Source organism: Siniperca chuatsi, linkage group LG3, assembly GCF_020085105.1.
Source record: "Siniperca chuatsi isolate FFG_IHB_CAS linkage group LG3, ASM2008510v1, whole genome shotgun sequence".
In the NCBI taxonomy this organism is placed as follows: Eukaryota; Metazoa; Chordata; class Actinopteri; order Centrarchiformes; family Sinipercidae; genus Siniperca; species Siniperca chuatsi.
This window is the reverse complement of record NC_058044.1, coordinates 11411462-11436708: the sequence shown is the minus strand read 5'-3', so window position 1 is coordinate 11436708 and position 25247 is coordinate 11411462. Positions and strand designations below refer to the sequence as shown.

Genomic DNA, 25247 nt, shown 5'->3' with positions numbered 1-25247 from the left:
AAAAAAAGGGCCAACCTGGCTTGCCTTGCCTGGGGAATGAAATGCTGTAGCTGATTATTACAGCTAACTATGATGGGAGGACCACCAGGGTAGTGACAACTGATGTAGCTGCCTCCGGGGTGAGACAAAGGTTTACATATTACACAAGCAATTTGGATGTTTTCTAAACATGTTGCCAAGACAGTGGGAGTTGGTAGCTCTCTGCCCCCCACCCCCCAAGCCTTGAATTTTGCATGGATTTTGTGTAAACCGGGAAATAGCGAGGGGACAGAGAGCAAAAAGCACGGACTGAAGCACTCTGCACTTTTGTGCTCTCTCTATGAACTGTGAGTGAGCTAATAAATTCTTTCAGCCACTCAGCGTAGCATTCACGGATATCCCCCAAAGATTACACACACAAATCACTGCACAATGGAGGCCACCGGGAGGGCCTGGGCGTCACAGGGGCCCCCGACCCTGTGGAGAAGCGCACATAACCAGGCTGCAGAGAAGATTGGGTGAAGACGGGGGGTTGTAGAGGAGGTGCAGCCCTACCCAGAGTCAAATGCTTTATAATGGTTGGTAATGGTATATTCAAGGAGGTTGGTGAAGGTGTGAAGTGAAACAGGCGAGGGTAGAAAAAGAGAGAATGGGAGAATAGCAGGGGTGTGAAAGGGAATGTGATGGATAAATAAAAAAGGGGATTAGAGAGGTTGAAGAATTAAAGGAGATGGGGGGTGATGGGTGTGTAGGGGTTGCATGTAGTGGTCTTGGTGATGATGACGATGACCGAGGGGGGTGATTCCAACCCCACACAGCCAAGCAGAAGCCAAGGAGCGACATAATTAACTCCTGGATCTTTTGTGTTTCTCATCTGACTGCAGGGTGGAGATGAAAGGGGCCTGCTAAGCCTGGCATTCCACCCCAATTACAAGAAGAATGGCAAGCTCTACGTCTCCTACACCACCAACCAAGAGCGCTGGGCCATCGGACCACACGACCACATTCTCCGTGTGGTTGAATACACCGTTTCGAGGTAATGGGAGAAGTGTGTACCAAATCTACCTTTTATATATGGGTTGTTCAAAATTCCCACAATCTGCTTTTCAATACATGCTCTGGTTTTACTCTTTACTGCTTAATAATTCAAATGGTGCATTTTGTAAAAATGATAAGCTTTTCAAATGGAATAAGATAAATAAGTATAGGAATAGGACAAAATTGAAATCTATTAGATGCTGTGAAAAAGTCCTGATCACAAAACCCTGGAGGAATGGATTATAACCTGTTATTGCCTTTTCCAATCCAGCTACACTGATTTCACGCATTTTTGCCAGAGACCATGGTAACTACAGTAAATACGAAAGCTTCAAGGGCACACAGTGTAATTTTTCTAAAGATGCAATGAAAAAAAATTATGGATTTTTGCCTTATGGACATTTAGAATGCAAGTCAAACGTCCCACCTAACTAACTTTCAGTGTGCACTGTTTTGCTGAATATGTGATGGGCGTTCATTTGCAACACACCTGTGATTAAGAAAACAATCTTCTCTCACGAACGTGTTTAAGTGTTACATTTTAATTTGCATAATCACAGTTGTATGTTTGACTTAATGATCTAATCTTAATTATAGTCTTGGCATTCAGTCTTTGTGACTGCAGCGTATAGTCCTTAATTTGAGGGTCTAATAGAGAAATGACAGTTAAAGTATTTGATGGTAGTTTAAGAGAGTAATATTTTTTCTTTGGCAAGCTGCTTTTTAAAAATTTCAGGACTACCCAAAATAACACATCATGAAATATTTGTTGCTGTGAAGCCAAATCCTCACTTTGCAATAGAAATTGTGCAACATTTAGAAGCGTGTGTTACATCTCCACCCACTGTCTTTGACTTAATGACTAAATGTCTCCAGACAACAAACTATTTAAACTCATTTAGTCAGTGTTTGATTTTGTTTGGTATGTCATGTCAGCGTTTTTTATCCATGCTGTGGTATCATTTTACCCACCAACACAATTATTCTTTAAAGTATTTAGAGACAGTCAGTGTGTACTCATAAAAAAATAAAATCATGTCTTACACAGCATATTTAAAAAAATTACATTGCAGTTCTTCAGTGGCTTTCACCCCAATCAAGAACCAACTGCACCAAAAGCCACTTACCAAGACCCTTATACAGTGTATACTTTTTAATATTTGAATGAGACTATATGGAAGCATGTAGGTATAGAAATGTTGTACACATTCCTGATAAATATTAGTTACTTTGTACTGTAGCAACCATTATTTTTGCAGAAACCCAGTGACAATGATATGTTGTGTTTTTCCTTAGGAAAAACCCGAACCAGGTGGACACCCGGACTGTTCGGGTGCTGATGGAAGTGGCCGAACTGCACAGGAAGCACCTAGGCGGTCAACTTCTGTTCAGCCCTGATGGTCTGTTGCACATCATCCTGGGAGATGGCATGATCACCTTGGATGATATGGAGGAGATGGATGGTCTAAGGTGAGATCAGAGGTCTAAGAATCGCAGTATAAATGATTGAGTGCTACTGTGTGCCCCAAGATTGAATCCTTTCCTAGCTCTTACCATCGTGAAGGTGTATTTTGTTTGTGTGTTTGAATGCAGTGATTTCACAGGGTCCGTCCTGAGGGTAGATGTGGACACGGACTGCTGCACATCACCTTATTCCATACCACGGACCAACCCGTACTTTAACAGCACTAACCAGCCACCTGAAATCTATGCCCATGGATTACATGACCCAGGCAGGTGAGTGAAACGTTTGATGTGAAACTTCAGCAACATCACACTGAAGAACTTACTGTAGCAGCTATTCCTGGAAAGAGAGACCCAGTCTTAAAAACTGGGTTACTACAATAGATTCAGCCTTTTACAGTTTTTTGATCAGTTAACAAATGAATAGCTTACATAGCAATTATTCTAGTATGCTGTTTCATTACTGCTGTTTTTAGGAAGGAGTTTCATAAACTCAGACTGTTCTCATGCCAGCTTGCCACCTTGTAGTTGGTTGGTGTCAAGACATTACTTCTGTTTTTCCTGTATTCATCCCTGGTATTCTGTACTGTAGGTGTGCAGTGGATCGCCTTCAGACAGACAATGGGAGTCTTCTGATCCTCTGTACAGATGCCAGTGGCAAAAACACATCAGCAGGAAGAATACTGGAGATTACTAAAGGGAAAGATTATGGTGAGTTACAATATCCATGAGATTTTTCCAAAATGTTCATACTATTTACCTTTTTTAAGTTTGGAAGGAGTTCATTATTTTGCAATGTTAATATAACTCATGATAAAAAAATGTGAGTGCAACCTTTGCCTGAGGTTTGTTTGATGGTATTACGTCTGGAGAAAGAACTGAAAATACATTAACCTCTTGGATAACCCTTCATATTTATTCTGCTGAAAATGACATCTGTTTTTATGAATGTCTTTTATTTTGTAAGAACATGGCGTTTTGGCAACAAGTTCAGAAAACACCGGTTTGAGTGCAGAGACAGTGAAGGTTAAATGTAAAAATGATGTGATCTAGAAAAAATCCTCCCCTGTGGAGTGTAGATTTGCCAACGGAATGTGAGATTGTGTCCACAAGTAAGATTTAAAGCTGTCAACAACAATAACTGTCTAGATGATGGTTTAGTATTGTTGAAAACACAGCTGAGAGAAGCCTAGTTCTTTTCACATTGAGAAAATAATCAATAACAGCAGCGCCTTGACAATGCTTAGCCTTCTTTTCTTCACAAAGAAGCAAATTACTGCTGTTTGTTCCAAATTACATTGGGTTGCTTATCTTTTCCACAATGAATGTTGCCTTGGCAAACCACATTAATCCTTCAACCTTGTCACAGACTACCTCTCACCTGGCTAGATGCCTGATTTAGCCAGTTTACCCAAACTCTTAAGTGATTACAGTTGGGAAATGAGCACACCAAGTCTTGGATCATAAATTTTTAAAGGCAACAATTCATATTTCCATTCATATTTCCCTTTGCCAAGACAACTGGAATCCAGAAAACATGCCCTATTGCCACGACATCACACTTAATACATTCTTTTCTAGTTTTAATAAAGATATATTAAAATCGATGTTGTCTGCCAACGAAGAAGTCAAATATATTGCTGTCCAATTTAAATCAAGATTCACTCTTTTTTCTTATTGAAGTGAGTTTCCCTAATAGGAACCACACAACCATTATATCTAATAGACAAAATAAGTAAACATGGCTTCTCTTTTTGATTCCAACACAAATAAAACATCACATAATAATTCCTTGAGTAAATCAGTAGATTCTAACCACTGAAGGATGCAGATGGATGAATATTGTGATTAATAAATTAGATTTCACAGAGATAGAATAAATTGCCTCTATGATAAAACTTTTTCTACTGGTAATGCATGCAGGCAGCAGTGCCTAAATCAGACCTTTGCCTCCTTGTCCCTCCCTAGAAAATGAGCCTTCTGTCTATGACCTGCAGTCCAGTGGAGGAGCACCACCTGTGGGGGGCTTCATCTACAGGGGCTGCCAGTCTAGAAGACTTTATGGCAGTTATGTGTTTGGAGATAAAAATGGGTAAGTCTGAAAAAGGGCTGACTGTTGAAACAGTACTGATGAATAATTGAACTGAAAAGTTGCTACATGTTGAAATCTTGATTGGCTCCCTGCATACTTGATGACGGAGGGCTTTATTTTAAAGACATTTTAGTGGCTTTATCCTTTGCCATTCATGCACACTTGATTTATGAGCATTCAGAAACATCTCCAGTCTTATATAGATCAACATGACTCTTACGTCTCTTCTCACACTTAAAATCTGTCCCTTGGATCGGCATGTGCCAAAGTAAACACAAAGTTCCATCCACGTGGGGGAAAACAAGTTTTATGTTACTGTCACCACTATGGCACGGCCCATTCAGTGTAAATGGAGATTAGAGATCCTGCCCTGTGCTGTTCACACTTCTCTTTGGTTTGTAATTTATCCTACTTTGCTGATGTCAAACATTGATGCTTGAGTAAACAAAGGAAATAAATAGCGGGGGGGAAGTACACTATCAGGAGTTGGCACTGTGTTTAAAACAATATGTGGTCAGTTAATTCTGTGCCTCATTACAATTTGAGGGCATATTGTTGTGGCTAAGTGAAGTCTCCGGCATGATGTTTGTTTTGAAACTAAAAGCTGAGGTCTTAAATATCACCATGTGAGACATGGGGTGGAAAAGGAAGATGGGTCAATGAACCATGGTACAAGAAGTTGTCCCTGTTTTTCCAAATCTCAACTGTAATTTGCCTAATATGGCTGCAAGTGAATTGCATTGTATTTCTTACTTGTACAGTAATTTATAAATGTAAGAAATATGCACAGTATCATCTAACAGTCTACATTAGATAAACTGACAAAGTAATGGCTATCGTAATTGACCTACTCTGTGTGTTTTGTTTGTCTCAGTAACCTGCGGATCCTCCAGAAGTCTACATTGTCAACGTCAGCAAGTGGTGAACAGTGGCAGGAGAAAGCTCTGTGTCTGGGCTCATCTGGCTCCTGTGGCTCTATGCCTGTGGGACACATCTTGGGTTTTGGAGAGGATGAACTAGGTTAGTAGGGCAATAATAAGAAACCTGTTATGCAGATTCTCTATCACTATCAGATTTTCAGTCTAGTTCTGTCTCTCTTTTCTGTCTTCTGTTGTTTTGTTCCCTATATCCGCATGAGTGACAGCTATGTTAACATATTTTCTCAAATTACTTTGGGGTTTTACAACATGAACCCATGAAGGCTTGTTTACTTCTAATGACGGATGTCAAAACTATGGAAAAATCATGGCTGAGAGTCATTTTGTTGTATATTTTGGTACATATATTAACGTCATGGTGTGGAATTTTCCAGTTGTTTATTTAAAAGATGTTTGTAATGTTTTGCACTAACACAGGGTGATACATAAAAACACGATTGAAAATCTGGGAAAATTGCAACACCTAGCCAACAAGGGGTCACACTCAAAACTACAGGGAAGCTAATACCCCTCTTACCTCTATGGCACATTCCCAACAGGATATTAAATAGTGCATACTTCCTTCTGGATTAATTGTCATTTCCATAAGATAGCAATGATAGTCCAAAGATCCACTTATGAGCTGTGTATTGGGCCACCTACAATGCGATGTTTTGCATGGATAGAGAGATGTGTTACTGTTTACCTGTGGGACTGCAGCATAAGATAAGGTAGGGTGAGCTGAGGGGAGCAGACTAATATGATACAGAACATTTTTACCAGTTGGACCCCCACCAGACAATCACAGATTTATTAGCTGTCAGCTCTGGTGTTTCTGATTCAAATGAAGACATGCTGTGGATCACTCACACAGCCATCAGAAATGTTTGATCACAGTTCTTGCCAGGTCTTGGTTCTTGGAGTTATTATTTGATGAGGTATTTAAAGATTCCTGCATTTGATCATGATTTGCAAGTGGTGCAAGAATCATGGAGGGGGTGGGCTTTTGTCCCAAAGTATGGGACACATGTTTACAATTTGTCCCTTATGGAATTTTCTTGCGGGCTTGTTCCTCATTAAATTATCTGCCTGGTTCCTAGTCATGAGTATCCAATTGTCCCATTAAACTCTTTCTTTAAGTCCTTTGGCAAGTGCAGCAATGCAGAAGCTTTAGCTACGCTCATTCTCCTCATGTCCTCGCCTGTAGTCCTCTTGTGTCTGCTCGTCTCCTCTCCTCATTTTGGCACAGGTATTGCATGGATGGCAGAAAAGTGAATGGGACATATGTTGCACATTAAAAGTATGTAATGCAAATAATGCTCATTGCCCATTTCATGTGACTGTTCCTCTTTTGCAGGTGAAGTCTACATACTGACAAGCAGTAAAAGCATGGCACAGTCACACAGTGGGAAACTCTACAAGCTGGTAGACCCCAAAAGGTACAATCATGAAGCACATTTTCTTTTTGTCGATCGGTTGTTGGTTTCACATTTGGAATGGGGTTTTGAGTGAGCCATATTATTTGAGCCATCATATGTTTGTAGACTATAGTGGTATAAAGTTGGGTCTCTGTTTAATAAGTGATCCCTCACTGCTTGTACATGCCATTTAATGAGACTCCAGCAAACTAGCCCACCATCCCTAATTCCTTGCTGGTTTTGTTTTATGATGGACTAAGCTGATCCCACATACAGTATATACTACAAGATCCAACACGCATGCAACTGACTCTCATGAAACCCTGGATCTACATTTAATCACATTTCACAGCAGTGACGTCGTTTCTTGCTCATTTTTTCTCCTCAAGTCCTCACTACTAATACCCCTAATGTCCCCCTCCACACACACTTAACACGTTGCTGTGACCAGAACTTTTGTGCTCTTCAACAAGTCGTCACATAACTACCTGCCTTGGCCAAAACAAATGCCGAGCAGTAAGTGGAGAATAAGCACAGCATTTCAAAATGTTAGTGTGAAGGATTGCTAACAGCAACACTGACTACCTGGCTGTGTTCACCTTAGTAACTATGCTGGTTATTTTCAGAGCATTTGACAGGAGGGTTTATTCTGCTAAGAGTAAGAAAAACACAAAGGCACCTGTTGTCAAGCACAGAGACCTCTATATATTTTATTTAAGCACATGTAGAAAGACACACACATAACACAGTGCACATTTTATTGGTCATGATGTGGACGGAGTTCAGCAACGCTCCAGCACACACACTTTACTTTGAGTGGTTCAATCCAGTCTATTTCCGTGCAGTCTAATACTTAATTAGTAGATGTTAAACAACTGGAATGTGTGGGGAAAATGCGCATTAGCGCAACTTCATAATTCAAATGTGTGTGGTTGTGTCTCTGTGTCATAATCCTTACCATATGCATCACAGTATTAGAAATCATTCCGATAGTGATGGAGCTATAAACTGTTTGTGCAAAGCCAAGTACATGTGAAAAACATTTGTCACTCAAGACAAAAAAATATGCATACAGGGCATGAATTCATCCCACATGATATAGGAGGGATGTATAAGCATTTGTATCTGATATATTACCCTGGCAGTAAGGAAATCACTGCAAACATAAGCAGACTTTGTAATTCAAACCAATTGCATATTAAGTTTCAAGCTGAACTTTACCTATGTTCTTATCAGTACTTTTGCAGGAAGTTGAGAGCGTGAGATCCTGCAGTGTTAGGCCCATCTGCTCAGGTCAGTAAGTGGGTCGTGTTCAACTTTGAATGTAATGAATGCACAAGAAAAGTCCCAAACGAATAATATTTCTTTAGGCAAGGTCAGATTTGATTCAGAGAGGCAGATAAAGTAAGAGAAGCAGACTCAGAGAGAGAGAGAATTTGCATGCCTCAGAATCACAATAAAAACATATCCGCAGCTGATTATTCTTGGGTGACGACAGTGCCACCCAGGCATTAGCGCAATTAATTGCACCACAGATGTTTCAAAGGGGCTGTGGTGGCTTGCTCCATATTTATGTTTTCTGGCATAGCCACTGGACGCATTTCACCCAAAGAACAATTCTTTCCACCATCAAGTGGACTTGTTTAGTCTGTGCAGACCCTGTGGTGTTGGAGTCTTGACTCCTAATACACTTTGGCTTCGTTATTATGATCTTGTTACAAGGAGGATGGAGAGGGGGTGTCAGGGGTGTAAATGGGGTAGCTAACGTGTCTGACCTCAGCACGTTATCAAGTCTGGTGGTCCTCCCCTTTTTTTCTTTTCCATACTGCGAGGACATGTGGACCCTAAAGCCCTCACATAAAGAGGTTTGTTTTAGTATGAGTATGGTGGTTTTTGCGGTCCAGTAAGGCATCTAGCACTGTGTTTTGATCAACTGTGTGTTTGGGAACATAGAGGGGAAAAGAGGAACTGTTAGGGAGAGCGGTAAAGGCTTACAGGGAAACATCAGCCATAAAATCCCTCAGCAGTGTTTGTGTAAACATGTCCTGGCCAGATGACTTCATTTCTAGGTATTTGTTTGTCAGTTGGAGTACCCCTCCAATAATAAATAGGCCACCATGCATTTTGAAACATGCTGAATGTGTGTGGTGTGAGGGTGTATGTGTATGTGAGTGAGTGAAAGAAAGCGAGACAGAGAGCAAGACAGGACTTGTTTGTGGTATAGCAGTGGGAAAGAAATACTTCCAATCATATAGTCTCTACATGGTGACCGTGAGATGCAGTTGAAAATTCTGAATCATTAGTAAGTGGACCTTTTGAGCTTAGATTCTCTTAACCTTATACCTTATAAGAATGGGCATCCATGCACGTATATTTTATCTCAGGCAAGACAATGCATGTTTATTTGTATAGCACCTTTCAACAACAAGATAATTCAAACTACTTAATACATTAGACATTAAAAAGGCATTAAGACAAGATATAAAAGAAACACAAGATAAATAGGATTTAAAAAGAGTAAAATATGTAAATAATGGAAGGCCTGGTTAAGACAAAATATAATATTGAAGGTTTTATATCTTTGTCACTTATCCAACAATCTTACGTCCTGTATTAGCCTTTTAACATACAGTAATTTAGCAAAGCTGTAGCCCTCAAACTGAGTGAAACTTCAGTTAGATTGTGGTTTACTCTGCGCATGTACTATAGGCAGGTATTCATGGGCAAGTTTGGCTACTTTTCAGTCACACTGAATCTGCATTTGATAGCATCATTATTTATACAGTATTATATTTATGCCAGGAACAAATAATGCTAGAAAGACCCCTTTCTTTTTGAGAAAAGAAACATACTAACAAACAAAGATATTATGATACAGCACAAGACAGGGATTTGTTTCAGCCCCCTTGTGTATATACAATATGCCATGGGAGTCATATAGTAAAGTTACATGTTTATCATATCATAATTCAAAAGCTGGGCGTTGGCAACAGCTTAATTGTAACATAAAGAGCCAGACCTCCTGCTGATTTCTGGTGTAAAATGCAATTTGCCTTTCTGTTTGTTACAGCCCCTCTCCACAGAGAAGAAGGGTAAACATTATGAAAGACTTTTCACACGTTCAGGTTTTGTCAGCTGCAGGCTGGACTGATTGAATTACAGTGAGCAGAGACCTTAAAAAGACTTCGAATAGGGTCCTGGGACCTCCTTTATGAACTGCATTAGCCATGGAAGTCACAAATCATTGAATGTACAGGGGAAGGAGACTGTGGGTGCTCATTTGTGGATATATTTATCTGTATGTGTGCCTCTCTGTGTTTTGTGTGTACAGATATAAACTGTGTGGGTGGTGGGTCCACGCGAACATGCACATCTGTGAGTCTGTGTGAGCGTGTGGTACGCTAGCTCCCAACACGCTGCAGAAAAAAGCCTTTTCTTTATTTTCCTATCCCTCCTAAATCTTCCTACATCTCTGCTGTGGTCCTCCCCTTGACAAAGCTGCTTGCCAGTCGCACTGAATAGCCCTGGCTCCTACAATACACAGTAAATTTCTTGCACAATTAAAACAAGGAATGAAGCTACAAAAGAAGCCCCCAAACAATGGAGTCGGATGACAAAACAGCAAAAGAGACCACACTGGGCCGTTTGATTAAGCCATTGTTAGGGTGCACAATGTACACCACTCCACAGCCCTTTTCTCACATATACCTCATGTCAATCAAACAGGCCCTGCGAGCCAACAAGCTAAACACACACACACACACACACACACAGACAAACATAATAATCAAACAGGTCAGGAACAAATCTGGACAGAGCATCCATACTGCTCTGATAGCGCAGACCTGAATGGATGTCAGTGTTAAGATATGTTAATGATCAGCTTCCACTGATGTTAGGACAGAAGGGAGGGCAGGTTTTTAAAATGACAGTCTTAACCTGCATTAATCATCCCTGTTCTCTGCCTCATCTTTGCAGCAACTAGTATGATTTGCTCACTTTCCAGTCTATTTTCATTTTAATTAAGATATAATCTGCGTTTCATGCAACTTTCTGATTTTCATCATCATCATCATCTCTCTCTCTGTCCATGTAACTACCTCATGTGTGAGCCTGTCGCCCTTCTCCCACTGCCTCGCTCTCCCACATACACCACCCCTCCCAAAGTTGATAAATTCCCACAGTGGCTGTTGACCCAGCTGCCTTTGTCAAGTGGCGCTACCAGCAGGTGCTGTTTTCACAGCCACCCTGGCAGTCGTACAGACTGTTTAGTAGCGCTGCTGACCCCTGCCTGCTATTAACAGTGTTAGCTACAGACCCCCCAATCCTCCAGGGACTCTTACTCTTTCTCTCTCTCCCTGTCTTTCTGTTTGCTTCCCTCCTTCGCTCTTTTTAACTACATGCAGCCTGCAACAACAAAAGCCAGCACGGATGGAGTCTGGAGTTGGGTGCTGATGGGAGCATGGGAATCAGCCCCCCCCTCCATCCTCCAAATTTAAAGCAACTTTAACGCACACACACAGTCACAGTATTGTCACTGCACACTGCTATCAGTCAGTGTGTCTGTCAGAACATTTGCAACACATTTTTCAAACTAGGAAGTAAACACTCGCACAGTCAAATAAATACAATTATCATCACACAACATCGTAGCTACAGTCATTTATCCACCAACTGACAGATTTTCTCTTAAAGCTGAAAAACTTCCCACACAGACAATCCTGTCTAGTAGGTAAAACAAATAGAATATTTACCCAACTAGTGAAGGTCAGAATAGTTGAGACTCGACAAACGCGATCAACATTTGCCCACAGCAGAATACTGAGAGCATCTAAAAGTGAATGCAAAGTTAGCTCAACTAGATGTATGTAATAGAGTAAATTTAAAACATTTCTGATTTCAGATTTAATATCCAAAATATACAACAGAACTGTTTACACATCTATATTACACATCTACTGTACATTTCTCCCTCTCTCTCTTTCACAAATGCACAAACACAGACAAATGTGTATGTATGTGTGTGTGGGCCAATGGGCAACAGGCGCCAACAGACGCTTCACATTTGAACTTGATTATGCACTCGCTGTATTATTTCCAGATTTGTAGAGCGTGATATGAAATAATTCTGTTTCAGCCCATTTGCTGATGTGCGTGTCTGGATGTTTGTCTTAATATGGAATGATCACAATATGTGTCTTTGGTGTTCAGACTTGACGCATGTGGTGTGGAGATGTTTGTGTGAGTCTGCATTTTCCAGATCATGTTTATATCTGCAGGAACCCTGTGTTAACCCTTTTGTGTTGTGTTTTGTTCTTCAAATAGGGAGAATTTAAGGTAAACACGAGTCAAAGCAATATAAGCACCACACTTGACACGGGTGTTGTCCATTCTTGTGCAGTTTAAATCCATCTTAGACAGTAGATTCACAATTGACTTGCTATGAACTGACAATACACATCAATGACATACCATTGGAAAGGCAAAAAATCTACATAGGTATATACATACATTTTTATAAACAAGCTACAGAGGTTAAAAACCTATGTCTTAATGTAAATCACTTCAAAAGTGCTGTCCCACTTAGGTTACATGTCAATAAAAGCCGATAGCCTGCATATCATCTGAGATCATAGACACAACATATGATGGCAGATTTGTTAATCCTTCTTGTTGTACCATTCATCAAATCAAATACATCAAAATTAAGTGTTAGATGTTTAAATAGAACATGTTTCATACAGTACTGCCACAAATCATGGTATAGTGTTACTGTGTACCTCAGCCAGTAAGAGTTGTAAGTGTTTTGTTTTTGCCCAGTCCCTGCTTTTTGTTTGTCTGTTAGCAGGATATTTTTTTAAAGTTATGAATGGATTTTGCACGAAACTTTGTGGAAACTGTGGTGATCTGGCAAATAAGAACTGATGTGTGTTGATGGGTGTGACTTCTTGCTGAAAAGCTTGAACTTCTAAACACTCATTTAACATAGTGCATCTAAAAGCAGACATAAGAAGAAGGAAACCACCCATTACTAGTCCAATCAAACGACCTGTGCACACTGGAGAAGTCATTTCTTTTGCGGACATGACAACCCTGCCAATTTCTCCACTTGGCACAGCAGCTGAGCACAGGACAAATACAGAGCTGGTTAGCTGTGTAATGTAACTGGCTACAATTCTAGTAGGTAGAATTTAAACAACATGTCTCGTCTCTCGTGACATGAAATCATCACATGACACTCATAACACTGAGTTACAGTATAACTATGCACCTTTACACCTTGCCTGCATTTAGTAAATCAATAGGACCCTGTTTACATCTAGAATTATTTCCAGTACAGTCATTATTATTGGCTGTATCCTTACCCAAGACCTCCTTAAAAAAGAGACAGTTGATTGTTCAGGGGTTCTTTAAGGATTCAATATTGTAAGGAGTGGCGTGACTCAAGATCCAGTTTGTGTCATTCTGTCATTATTATTGGATGTAAGCTCAACATTTAACTTAATTTTAAATAATGAGGACTCATTATAATGAGCATGACTTAACCATGCAACCAAAGATTTTCATTTTTTGTATTTGCTCCCTATTATCTAGATTGATAACAGAATGATTTGGGGTCCCAATTACTGGAGTTGGGAACTATTGATTTAAGTGACATGTTTAAATATTTTTTAGGATTCTGTTATTATATCCCCACTGTTTGGTATGTGAATGTTTAAAATCGTGTTAATGAATGCCATACAGCTTCTTAAAACCGATATTTTCAAATTATATTCTCTAAATAGCTTCAATTGTGAGATTGCTATTGTGTCATAATTATGTAGCATCATTACGCCACCAGGGTGTGACTTTATTGAAAGACATTAAGCGATAATATAACATTAATGCCTAGCCCTACTTACTGTAATTCGTTAGCATGCCATGTGATGCTTGTGCCCCCCACATATTGACTTTCCCTCCTTCTTACAACTGTTGCAGGCCTCATGCCCCTAAGGAGTGCCAGCGTCAGGTGGAGCCTCCAGAGCTGCTGATGACAGCTTGTTCCAGACACTGTAAGAACGGCCACTGCACTCCTACTGGCAAGTGCTGCTGCAGCCCTGACTGGGAGGGACCCTTCTGCCGAGTTGGTGAGTGCCTTTTAGTAGATTTGCATCAGTTGCTTTCAGAGTAGCATCATTTGGACAAAACATCTATGTGTTGTTCCCTTCCAGATGTATAAATGAGGTGTAGTAATGCACAATAGGTGTGCCCCAATTTTTTTTTAAATCATCAAAAACCTGTTTGATCTTTTGTGTCATCTTTTCTTACTCGACTTTTGACCACTCTGTTTTCTTCTCTTATCTCTCTGTGCCCATAGCCAAATGTGAACCAGCCTGCCGCAACGGAGGAGTGTGTATGGAGCCCAACAAATGCCTGTGTAAGAGCGGCTACTCTGGGGCCCAGTGTGAGAAGAGTGAGCGGGGTATGCCCAACGACCAGGAGAAAGACGGCATACTGGACCACATCATTGACATGACCGCGTACCTCCTAGACCTGACCAGCTATATCGTATAGGGGTGCGCAGAGGGGGGCTGCTTCTCGCTGTCATCCTCAAGTTGACACAAATCTACCTACCACCACCAGCAGACTCTAACGAGGAGTCCTTAATATGGCCTCTTTATCTCCCTCACACCCACACAGACATGTACACACACATACACACACACACACACACAAATACAAATACACAGGATCCCCGTCAGAGTGCTTTTCATCCTCATCACCAAACTCTTCCTCTTTCGCCTATAAGCTACTTGCTCTTGAGCACCAGGCCTGGCATCCAAGCCGTGTTCACTTTTCAGAGAGACCTGCAGACAGCAGCAACATGATTGACAAGCATGGCCAAGTTATGGAAGTTCCACTAAGACATTTCCTCTGTCGTTCAGAAAACGCTCGCACACGGCTGACTCCACAGGAACAGGAACTCCACAGGAACAGACCATTTTAACTCAAGACTTTGGATCTTTTCAGGGGCTATTTGTCGCCTTACTTAAGAGCACCCAAAAAATGGAGTTTGAGGCATTCCAGACAGTTGATTGTTCAGGGGTTCTGTAAGGATTCAAAATTGTAAGGAGTGGCGTGACTCCAGATCTAGTTTGTGCTCATGGTCCATTCAAAACCCAACAAAGTCTACCCAGTCTACATACACAGACTTTGAAGGAACACGCTGCACCTCTGCCTCAGTTATAAAAAGCTGAGAAGTCAATGAGAGTCTTGGGTCACATAGAGCCTGCAGTGCTTTGTGCTATACTATTCTAAAGGCACTAATACAAGAGAGTTGAACCATGGTGTCTTCACTTATGATGTTGTATTTAGTTTGTGGGCACATTGTCATAAAAAGCTATATCAGTATACAGTATGTATACTTTGTTTTGCAACACTCACTTGCTATCAATGTACAGAATGGATCTACAACAGAGGACTGTTACCTACACAGAAATAGGAACGACTGAGTGAGAACATTTTGTCAAAGCCAGTTTCATACAATCTGAACGGAGTTATTGGCTCCCATGCACTGTATTCATTTTTTGTTTCATTCACTTTATTATTCAAAATGAATTTGTCATTAAAAGCGCAATGAGAGTAGTTTCACATTCAGACATACACATCACACTATCACAGGTATGTTTTAACAAACTCCTTTCATTGCGTCACACACTGAAACTGAACCTGAACTCAAAACTACAAAGGGAAGAGATGCACGGTGATGTATATTTCCAATAGAGCTTACCTAAGTACTACTTAGCATTGCAAAAAAAACTATAGCATTACTATTGTTATCATAGAGGAGGGTTTATTTTTTTAAGCGTAATAATATATGGGAGAGAATGGTGTTTATAGAAAGCACAGTTTTACACTAAGCTTGTCAGTTCATGTCATTTCATGTTCTTGTACTTATACATATGCAGCTTTTCCTCTGTTAAGAAAGACACAGGAGGTGTGTAAAAGTAATGCATGTCTGTGCCTGCATAGAGTAATTCGGAGCAGTTGGCTGAGTCCATCTAATTCTTTTACCTGACATGTGGTTTCATTACCACTGTCAGAAATGTGTCTCTGTTGTGAGATGATCAAAGATTTTGTCGGGCCACCATGTCACTGTGGAAGCAGTTCACAGTCAGAGGCAGATCTTATCTGTGGAGAGCAGATTTAAGATTAACCCAAGGATCTGTCTAATGGAGATAAGTTTGGACGTTACACTCTAATGAGCATCTGACTGAAAGCAGTTAAACACAGACTGGGAATGTCTGGAGCCACATTAATGTGTTGTGTCTTTTCAGATGCCAGACTTAAGTTCATACAGATGCAGAACATATACATGCATGTCCATATTCTCTTAAACTAAAAACTTATCTTATTAAGAACTCCACATTTGATCTTCTTCCATTTAAATTCCGTAAAATGAGTCTCGACAGAACCATCAGTCATTGTGTTTAACAGTTTTGAAGGCAAACAGCTGCAGTTTTGCTCTCTCCCCAACTTTTATTTTGAAAAACAAGTTTCCAAGGATCATGGTTAATTGAAGTTAAGTGTCCGTAAAAGATGTATTTGTTCTTCATCTCCCGCCTCGCTTGTGTTTGCTGAAATAAATCAACTCTACCTGGTCAAAATGGAATTCATGCTGTAAAATGGAAAATTATAATTTTTTTTAGCACTTAATGTGAAAGTTGCATTGTAGCTGCTGAGACGGCGTGGTGTGAATAGAATAACCATTTTCATTATTTAAGTAGTTACACAAATAAAATAATTATTTAAGTTCTCTATGTTGTTTTTACCATTGTACTGTATGTGACAATTTTTTTCATTCCTGTATTGTAAATAAAACTAGGGATAACTTTGTTTCTCTACAGAAATATCAATATGTCTATTAAAATTTATAGCATGTCTGAAATATTTGTCTCTTTTGTTTTTGGTATTCAGTAATATATGATAAACCTTTAGATTTCCTAATAACTTACTAATAATTTCCGAGGAAGTTCCCTATGTAATTTAGTACTATTCTAAGTATTGGAAAAGTAGAAATTTCCTTGGAGAAAAGCTCAATTTAAACCAGAGTAAATATTCATTATTCATGTATCATTGCAAACTTTATTCTTCATATATGTTAAATTGTATATGTGTAGATTTCGCATTTTTAGAAAATGTGCATTTGTCAATAAAAACATGAAAGTAGCAGAGGACTTTTATTTTGACGATACACTAGACCGTGACTCATAGACACAACAATGCCTCTGGTAAAGTAGGCGGTGGTAGTATGCAAACTTCAAAAGCAATGGTTGCAATCTGCCGTAAAACGGAAAGAAGAAGCAACTACTGTATACACGGTTGATAAAGTATTTCTGATTCTGATAACCATGGAGGAGAAGGTAAAGAATGAACTTTCAGTCTCAATTTTTGAGTCAACATTAATGAGAAGTCCTTGAAGGAAAAGTTTTGAATAGTTTTCATTTTGAGAAATGCTTTCTCGCAGAATGTAAGATGAGAAGATTGATACCACTTACATTTATCCGCTGAATATCAAGCTACAGCCAGGAGATGGCATAAAGACTAAACAGGGGGAAATGATATTCTGGCTCTGTCCGAAGGTTAAAAATAAAATAAAAACCCACCTACCAAGACCTCCAAAGCGCACTAAATCACATATAACTATATCTCATTTGTTCAGTCACTGTGAGGTTGCCAGGCAACCAGCAGAGACTCCAGAAAGTCACTGCTGCCAGCCAAAAAGTAGTCCAGCACATAACACGCAACTTTGTACTCAATTGTACAAAATATAGTATATAGTATTATATAATATAACCTGTTAATAAGTGAGCTTTGGAGGTGCTGGTGGGTGGATTTTTTTTTAACTCTTTGACAGAGGAAGGATAGCCGTTTCCCCCTGTTTCCAGTCATTTTTAGCTAAACTAAGCTAACCGGCTGCTAGCTGTAGCTTCTATACTCTCACTTGAAAAATGGCAAAAAAAGAATCTGAAAAAAATAATTAACTTTCAATCTCTATTCCTACTATTAGGAAATGGTTCAGAAATTACAGACCCGTAAAATAAAGGGTTACCAAAGATTTTAGTTTAGACATAATCTGTCATTATGGGATGGTAATATATTATAACATTACATTATAATTAATGTTTTAAGAACCCTGTCATGGTCCCATACTGGGAATTGTTTCATTTCTGGTAAATGAGCTGCAACATTTCCACTGATGGTTTGTCCTCCAGCCAGGTAAAAAGAGTAAAGAGAAGGATGTTGAGAAAATGTTTAAGTTAAACTAGGGCCAATGTGGCTACAGGCCCAGGGTTTTCCCTTTACTCCTTCTTGAATGGAAAAGCTGCCTGCAGAGTTGACAGTGAAAGAGAGCTTAGATGGCTGCTGTGTCGTCATGCAGCGTCACGACATCGCTCAAAGTTCAGCCTGAAAATTCCTCATTTGAAGTGGAAATTCTCCACTCTGTTTTTCGGAAGTACACAAACATGTTCATGCATGGAGACACACACGCAAGAGTCACCGCTGATGGCAATATTAATTTCCTTCTCAAAATACCAATGAGGCTTTGTGTTAATAATGATAGTGAGCGGAGACCACCCACCTCACTCTGGTCGCACTCACACATACACACAAGTGCACACACTGCCATATTTAGAGTAATGCAATACTAAGTTGTCTATGCACTGTTCAGATCCAATCAAAATTGCATAAAGTGGAACTGTCCAATAGTGCTGCAAGGTCCAGCGTATATTTGAGTTTATACACTATCTGTGGCATGAATCATTGCTTCTCATTTGGAATAGTTTTCTTTTTCCTTCCCAAAGGGCCCTTGTCTGGCTATCTTTCCCAAACAGTGTAACTCAGTACTTTGAATAAACATGAGGAGCCTGTATACCAAATATTTGTAGGACTGAGATGGCTGGAAGTGCATGCTATAATATTGTATACATGACTGAAAGAGTCAGTACAAGCAATACTTGTAGGGTAACAGGAGGAGACAGGAAAAAACAGGAAAAAACAAGAAAAAAACGGGAAAAAACAACAGCCATATAATTAAAAAGGTACACGTCATAATTTTTCTCCTCATCCAGACAAATGTGAACAATTCATTATGCTGTATTTACTTGTGTTTTTATTCTGTGGTTACTTATTACGTCCTATTGGACTCGTGCCATAGAAAGAACAGAAATAACTGGCGGCCAATCAATCTCATGCAAACTATCATACAGATTGTTATGTAGACTATTTATTCTATGCATACAGGTGTAGATCTGGTCTGCCAATATATGTCTTAAACTACTCAAATATAATGAGTAGACACTGATAATACTTGCTACACTTAAAGCAATGATCTGTTTTATTACAATTTGGATCTTATTTTCGTTGTTTTGTTTGTCATTGCTATCGGTTATGATACAGTTTTATAACAAGTTAAAGGTGGGGTACACGATTCCAATCCAATACACGTCTTTTTGTCAAATTCAGCGAATATCTCCTCACGGTCCGCTAACTGTCCGTTCAGTGTGTGTGCTGAAAAAAACTCCAGTGTTTGTACACAGCCCTGGCTCTGTAAACGGGAAACAAATAAAGTGACTCGGACCGAGACACACAACACTATTCCAACCATGATTTGTGTGTCAGGTCACCTTAAATGACTTGCCCACGGACATTCAGCTTACTTTCTAGTTTGCCAAGATATACTCTTGTTGTGATGTTTGCTATAGTAGCAGGAGAGTTGTGAGTATCGCTGTCTGGAGCTGGTTTGCTGGCTCTGGGAAACCGTCTCGTCCTCTCTGGCTGTGCAGCAACTGTAACGACAGTTTGCTAACCCACGTCCTAGCTAACGTTACATTACTTACTGTGGCGTTGTTCGCTCTATGTCATGGTATTGGATTTCTCCAGAATCGCATACCCCACCATATTCTCCGATGGGGCAAGAAAGACGAGCAGTCACACAATCAGACAGGTTGTAAACAAACCAATAGTACAGACAGGACACTCACATCAAGAGAGATATGAGAGATAGGTTGTGTACCTACATGATCGGATGGTGTATTGAACATGTGAATATACGATGACTTCTGTGCCTGCCTGAACTACACCGAGACTCCATTTTAGTCAAATGATCTAAATAGAGCTGCGAAGTGGGAGGAGCTGCTGGTGGTATTTTTCCCCACTCAGTTTGCTGTGATTGGGAACAAAACGTGGCACCATATTTGCTGAATAAATCTGAAATAAAACTGATTTAAGCTGCAGATTATATTATCAGTTTTCTAAACAAACAAACTAATCTTTAGCATCAGCCGGCCAGTTAGATGTTTCTTACCTAAATGCACCGTGGGAGTCGTAGTTAACTCCTCACCTTACGTTTTTATGCACACAGGCAACATTTTTTCTAACGCAATTGTTTATCTTTTGTATGGATGATTCAACCAGGAGATTTTCATGTCCTTCAAATCTTTGAAGTGAACTGTGAGTCACCTAAAATTGTATATGGAGAAATGGACTTTTACTTCCAGAACCAGGATAGCCCGAAATAGCTCCTCATACTTCACAACTCTTTTACTTTTTGGAGGTAAAACCCAAAGTGAGTGTACTAAAAATATCCGCAATAATCACTCATTGAACCCTTGTCAATCTAGAGTTTTACATTTTCACTATACCTTGATGAGTTCATGTTTGGCCACCAGTATTAGCACCTTTTTATTTTCATGGCAGTCCCATCCAGGTGTAGAACTATTTGTGCAGGAGAGGACTGTAAGCTCACCAGCATTCTCTAAAAATAAACATTAAGTGAATATTTAGGTGCCCTTATGACTGTGAGGTTTATAGGTACAAACTACAGTGTGCATGTAGAGGTAAAACACAACACATTCTGGTGCAGGTGCAGTATGGTGACTTACACAGTGGAAAAACAATATATAAATCTACCCAGCCATACACGGAAACTTGAAAAGTCTGTAGTTGGTGTGAAATATGTGTTTTAATGACCTTATTGCTTACTAGCCTTTTCTGTTATATAAATATAATATGATAGATGTTAGATTTACACATAAAGGGACTAGCCCTTTAATGAAGCTGGTAGAACTACATTATTATAAACGTAGACCACCTTGTTTTAAGGTTTTTTCTTTAACTACCCAAAAAAGAAAACAAATCCCCCTTTTCTGATATCACCCATGTCCACCCATGGCGCTTTTCTGGAAACCTCTCCCGATACTCACTATGATTGGGACATCCCTTCTATTCTTGTTTGACTCTCCCTGCACCATGAATAACTGTTTCCACTGCAATCTGTACATGACCACATCACCACCATACCACAAAACGGTTGAAATCACTGTTAAATGTACAGTATGTTGTACATTTGGTTTGAGCTTGTTGTTATGTGTTAAGACATGAAGTCATGATGTCTTGTCAGGGAAGGATCCTAGCTGGGGAGCAACATTGATTTATGTTGTGCATTAACATCTGTGTTAGTCCACATTGGCACTGGTCTCTTGCCATTTTGAATATAAATTGTGGCCCCTCCAGGTTCCAACATATTGATTTATGTGAGGATATTGGATCTGGACTGTGTAAACATTTGTGATGGTTGTTTCAGGGCGTCTATACCTGCATTTTTTTTTCTGTGTGCATGTGTACATCTGTGTGCATGTCAATTCCCCGGTTGTATATCTGGTTTTGTCACACCCCTAATTGCGTAGTGTATTCTGTGACCTCATGTGTTTACTCTGGGCTGACTCAGAGAGTACTACTGCTGAAACGCACGACTGAAGCAGCTGAAATCTCATATTCCCTGGCCCCGATCACTTACTAATGAAGACACACTTTCCGACCAGCCTGCTGCTGCTGCTGCTGCCTTTTCCTTCTGCCTCACTTAACTCTTGGCTTATCACATAACAAAACAAACCTCACTCGCCGACCACCTTGGAGGAGGTTTGGGTGGTTTTATGCAAGGCTGTTGATTTTTGTCAGCTTTTGTTATTAGCTAAGAGATTTTTTTTTTTACCATCTTCACACTTCCACTATCTCATATTTCACACTTATTCAGTTCATCTTAATACCTCAGCTATTTACACTAATTACCCATCCTGAAGCACTTCCTCTTTTCTTCTTTCTACCATCATCTCTCCATCCACTCTTCATTCCATCACTCCCCCCTTCCCCTTCCCCTTCTCCTTCCTCTCTCTCTGCTCCTGGGTTCAGAGCTTGTTTACTCTCCCGGACCACAGCACTGACTCGCATCCATGAAATGATGCAATTAAGGTTCCCACTGGGGCTCAATCTGTCATGTTAACACATGCTAAACCCCTGCCGAGGGCTGAGAGCAGCACTGAGTGTTGGGCGACAGGTAAGACTGACGGGGGTGAGGGGTGGTGGTTAAAAAATGAGGGGAGTGTGACGTCTTGTACTGCAGAAGAAGCAAAATGTAACCATGATAAATGTTACCACACAACATTGAAGGGAAAGGATTCTGAAAGAAAAAATCTGTTGTGTGTGTGAATGTGTGTGTGTAAGTGTGTGCGTAGTACATCAATTTCTGAATGCCCACATCATCCCAAAACTCTCTTCCTATTTATTACTTGTATTTGTATATTTATGTGGCTATGGCTTTTTCATCAGGAGAGACTAATTGAAAGAAGGGTTTAAAGAGTTAATACAAAAAAGAATGTATTTGATTTATTGTGCACAATAGTGCGCAAAGGTTGAAGACATACTGCTGTTTGTGTATAGAGTTCTACAGTACCCCTATAAATTGATCTAATTGATGGTGTCAAGACAAAAGTCTTTTTATTAAATAAAGTAACAAAATAAAGCAATGGTTTTGAAAGTTCTTCTTTCATGCTCCTCTTTGAAAGCAGAAAAAATCAAGCCCCCCTCTCCCTGCGTAAACCGGTTTAATTTTTTCAACCATTAACAATACTGCAGAGTGTACCAATAAAACAAGTATTACTGTATAGATGTAACATTATTTAGAACATGAACTGGATGTTTCTTTTAACGAATGTTTCTCATGAGTTACTGCTTTGCAAATGACAAATGCTAAATATTTTGTTATTAGACACAAAAGATTCAAGGCTCTCCCGCTACATTGACAGTGAATGCAAGAGGAAGATAGGCTTCTTCATATTTTATGTTTGATTGTTGAGTTTGCTCGATGATCACCTGTTTTGCTTTTCTTCACTGTCAAAATCTGTTTGTCTTATACTTAACATGTAGTTTTACTCACTGAACAAATCTTGCTAACCTGAATCTTTATATCCTTGCTAGTTGCAAAGCACTCATGGTTGTTTATTGTGACCACATGAATCATATTTAATCAACTTTCCATCGCGTCTCATGAGGGAGTCTGTGAGAGCCACTGATGTAAATTATTCCTTTTCACTTGTGGTGCCTTTCCTGATTGAGGGAAAAGAAATGCAACAAAAATGTCAATATGAGTGAAATGTGCTACTGTGAGTCTATGTACAGTAGCATGAAGGTCCTTACAGTGCATGTATAACTTTGTATATATCGCACATTTCTGTGTGTGTGTGCGTGCGTCTGATCTATAATGAATGTGCGTGTGGCTGTCAAAGACAACACATCGCTCTTTGTCTGCTTCCCTTCTCTGTGATCCTCAGCAGGGCTAGGTAAACAACTGATGTTGGCTGGAATGGACCACCTAGGTGTAAGTTTCCATGTGGGGGTATCCCCTCAAAGCAAAGCGAGGAAATTTTCCGAAACACATTAAAAAGAGTTATGCAAATGGTTTACGGCAGCGCTCGTGTGGCTGTATTGTTATATTAATCTGTATACACTGTGGTTCATCTTGGCAGGACCCTTTGTTTGCCTTCACTCTTAATCTGCAGGGCTCATCTCGAGCTTACATCATTCAGAGTCAACAGAGGGACATCCGCCGCAGCCTTACTGCTAACACTAGAGCTAACACTGGAGTCAAATAGTGTGCGTATGTGTTTGTGTGTGTCAACCAAACAGACCAAGCAAAACCAAAAAAGGTTGGCAAGTTGACTTTAAGTGTCCACTGATGTTCACAGGCACCTGACCACTGCAGCAGAGCAAACTAGACAAGATTTTACAAGAGAAAGGGCCCAGAACAATTTTCTTGCCCTTTGTAACCAATATGCATTTTCTGATGACCATGTCCTTGTATATATTTGCTTTTCAAACACTGACTTCCCTCCAGAACTTTCCTGCCTTACGAGAGAGAGAAAAAAGAACAGCGAAAGGAAAAGAAAGTAAAGCACAGTTGGTTTTCTGTGCTTGCAAAGATGTGGTTTCCTCTGACTGAAGTGGGGCCATAGCCTTGCATCAGCCCTCTGTCCATGTGTCTGTGTGTCCAGGCCAGTGAACTCTGCCAGATGCCTGCCGCCTTGTTATCGGTACAGGCACGGCCCGTTCTGCTGCGCTGTGTGGGCCAAACAGTTTATCACACACCACTAGCAAAGAGGTTGGGGTCTTGCACAAGTGATAGCACGCACACACAATCACACACCAGAGAGAGAATCATGTATGAACACACATGCATGGAGACAAATGCACATCTCTGCATGCAGATATTCCAGGACCATCATCCTACTGCTGTGTGTATCTGAAGTACTGTAACAAAACAAAAAAATTCTTGGTCAGCCTTGCTTGGTTAATTCGTTCAGCGTAAAATATCAAATGACAAAACCTGCTAAAGTCAATTTAAATGAATAGTTTGACATTTTGGGGAAAATACGCTTATTCTCATGAAAGTTAGATGAAAAGATCCATACCAGTACAAAGCTGGAGCCAGGAGACAGTTAGCCTAGCTTAGCATAAAGACTGGAAGCCGGGCGGAATAGCTAGCCAGGCTCTCTCCAAAATTAAAAAACTATACTTATCACCACCTCCAAATCACATGTGTTTAATCGGTACACTAACAGAAATGGTTTTGTGGTTTTAGGAGAAATTACATTGAGCAACTTTTTCTTGACAAACAACAGTATGTCCTTCAGCCTTGCAATTATGTGCTGCGTCTTACAGTGGCTGGTTCACTGCATCGACTGTATAAAAAATAGACGTAGTGTCCGTAACGTCACCCATAGGTTTCAGGGGAGAGCCGTTGTGAAGCTCAAAGTGGGCGGCTTCAGCTCTCGCCATCTTGGCAGTCCCTGACTCCAGCTAATCCAAAAATGGGCAAAGAGGCGGAGCTGAGGCGGGCCGAATGAAGCCTGGTTGATGAACCCACCTAGCGGCAAGCCCCGATAGGGCACCCACATGTCAGTCAAGCGGCCACGTCCTTAATTATGCATAGCTTTATGCCTTAATATTATAGAGTTATATGAA

General features: G+C 40.1%; 1 protein-coding gene across 1 annotated transcript in view; it reads left to right on the top strand.

The window, feature by feature from the left end:
* LOC122873424 (hedgehog interacting protein) overlaps positions 1–16836 on the top strand; it is a 34891-nt gene extending 18055 nt beyond the window's left edge. Inside the window, exons 5-13 of the mRNA XM_044190109.1 lie at positions 864–1015; positions 2314–2487; positions 2611–2754; positions 3074–3192; positions 4450–4573; positions 5448–5593; positions 6848–6929; positions 13887–14035; positions 14266–16836. Coding sequence (XP_044046044.1) covers positions 864–1015; positions 2314–2487; positions 2611–2754; positions 3074–3192; positions 4450–4573; positions 5448–5593; positions 6848–6929; positions 13887–14035; positions 14266–14462 — 1287 coding nt within the window. The 3' untranslated portion in view covers positions 14463–16836. The remainder of the gene's footprint in view (positions 1–863; positions 1016–2313; positions 2488–2610; positions 2755–3073; positions 3193–4449; positions 4574–5447; positions 5594–6847; positions 6930–13886; positions 14036–14265) is intronic.
* Positions 16837–25247: the final 8411 nt, after the last annotated feature.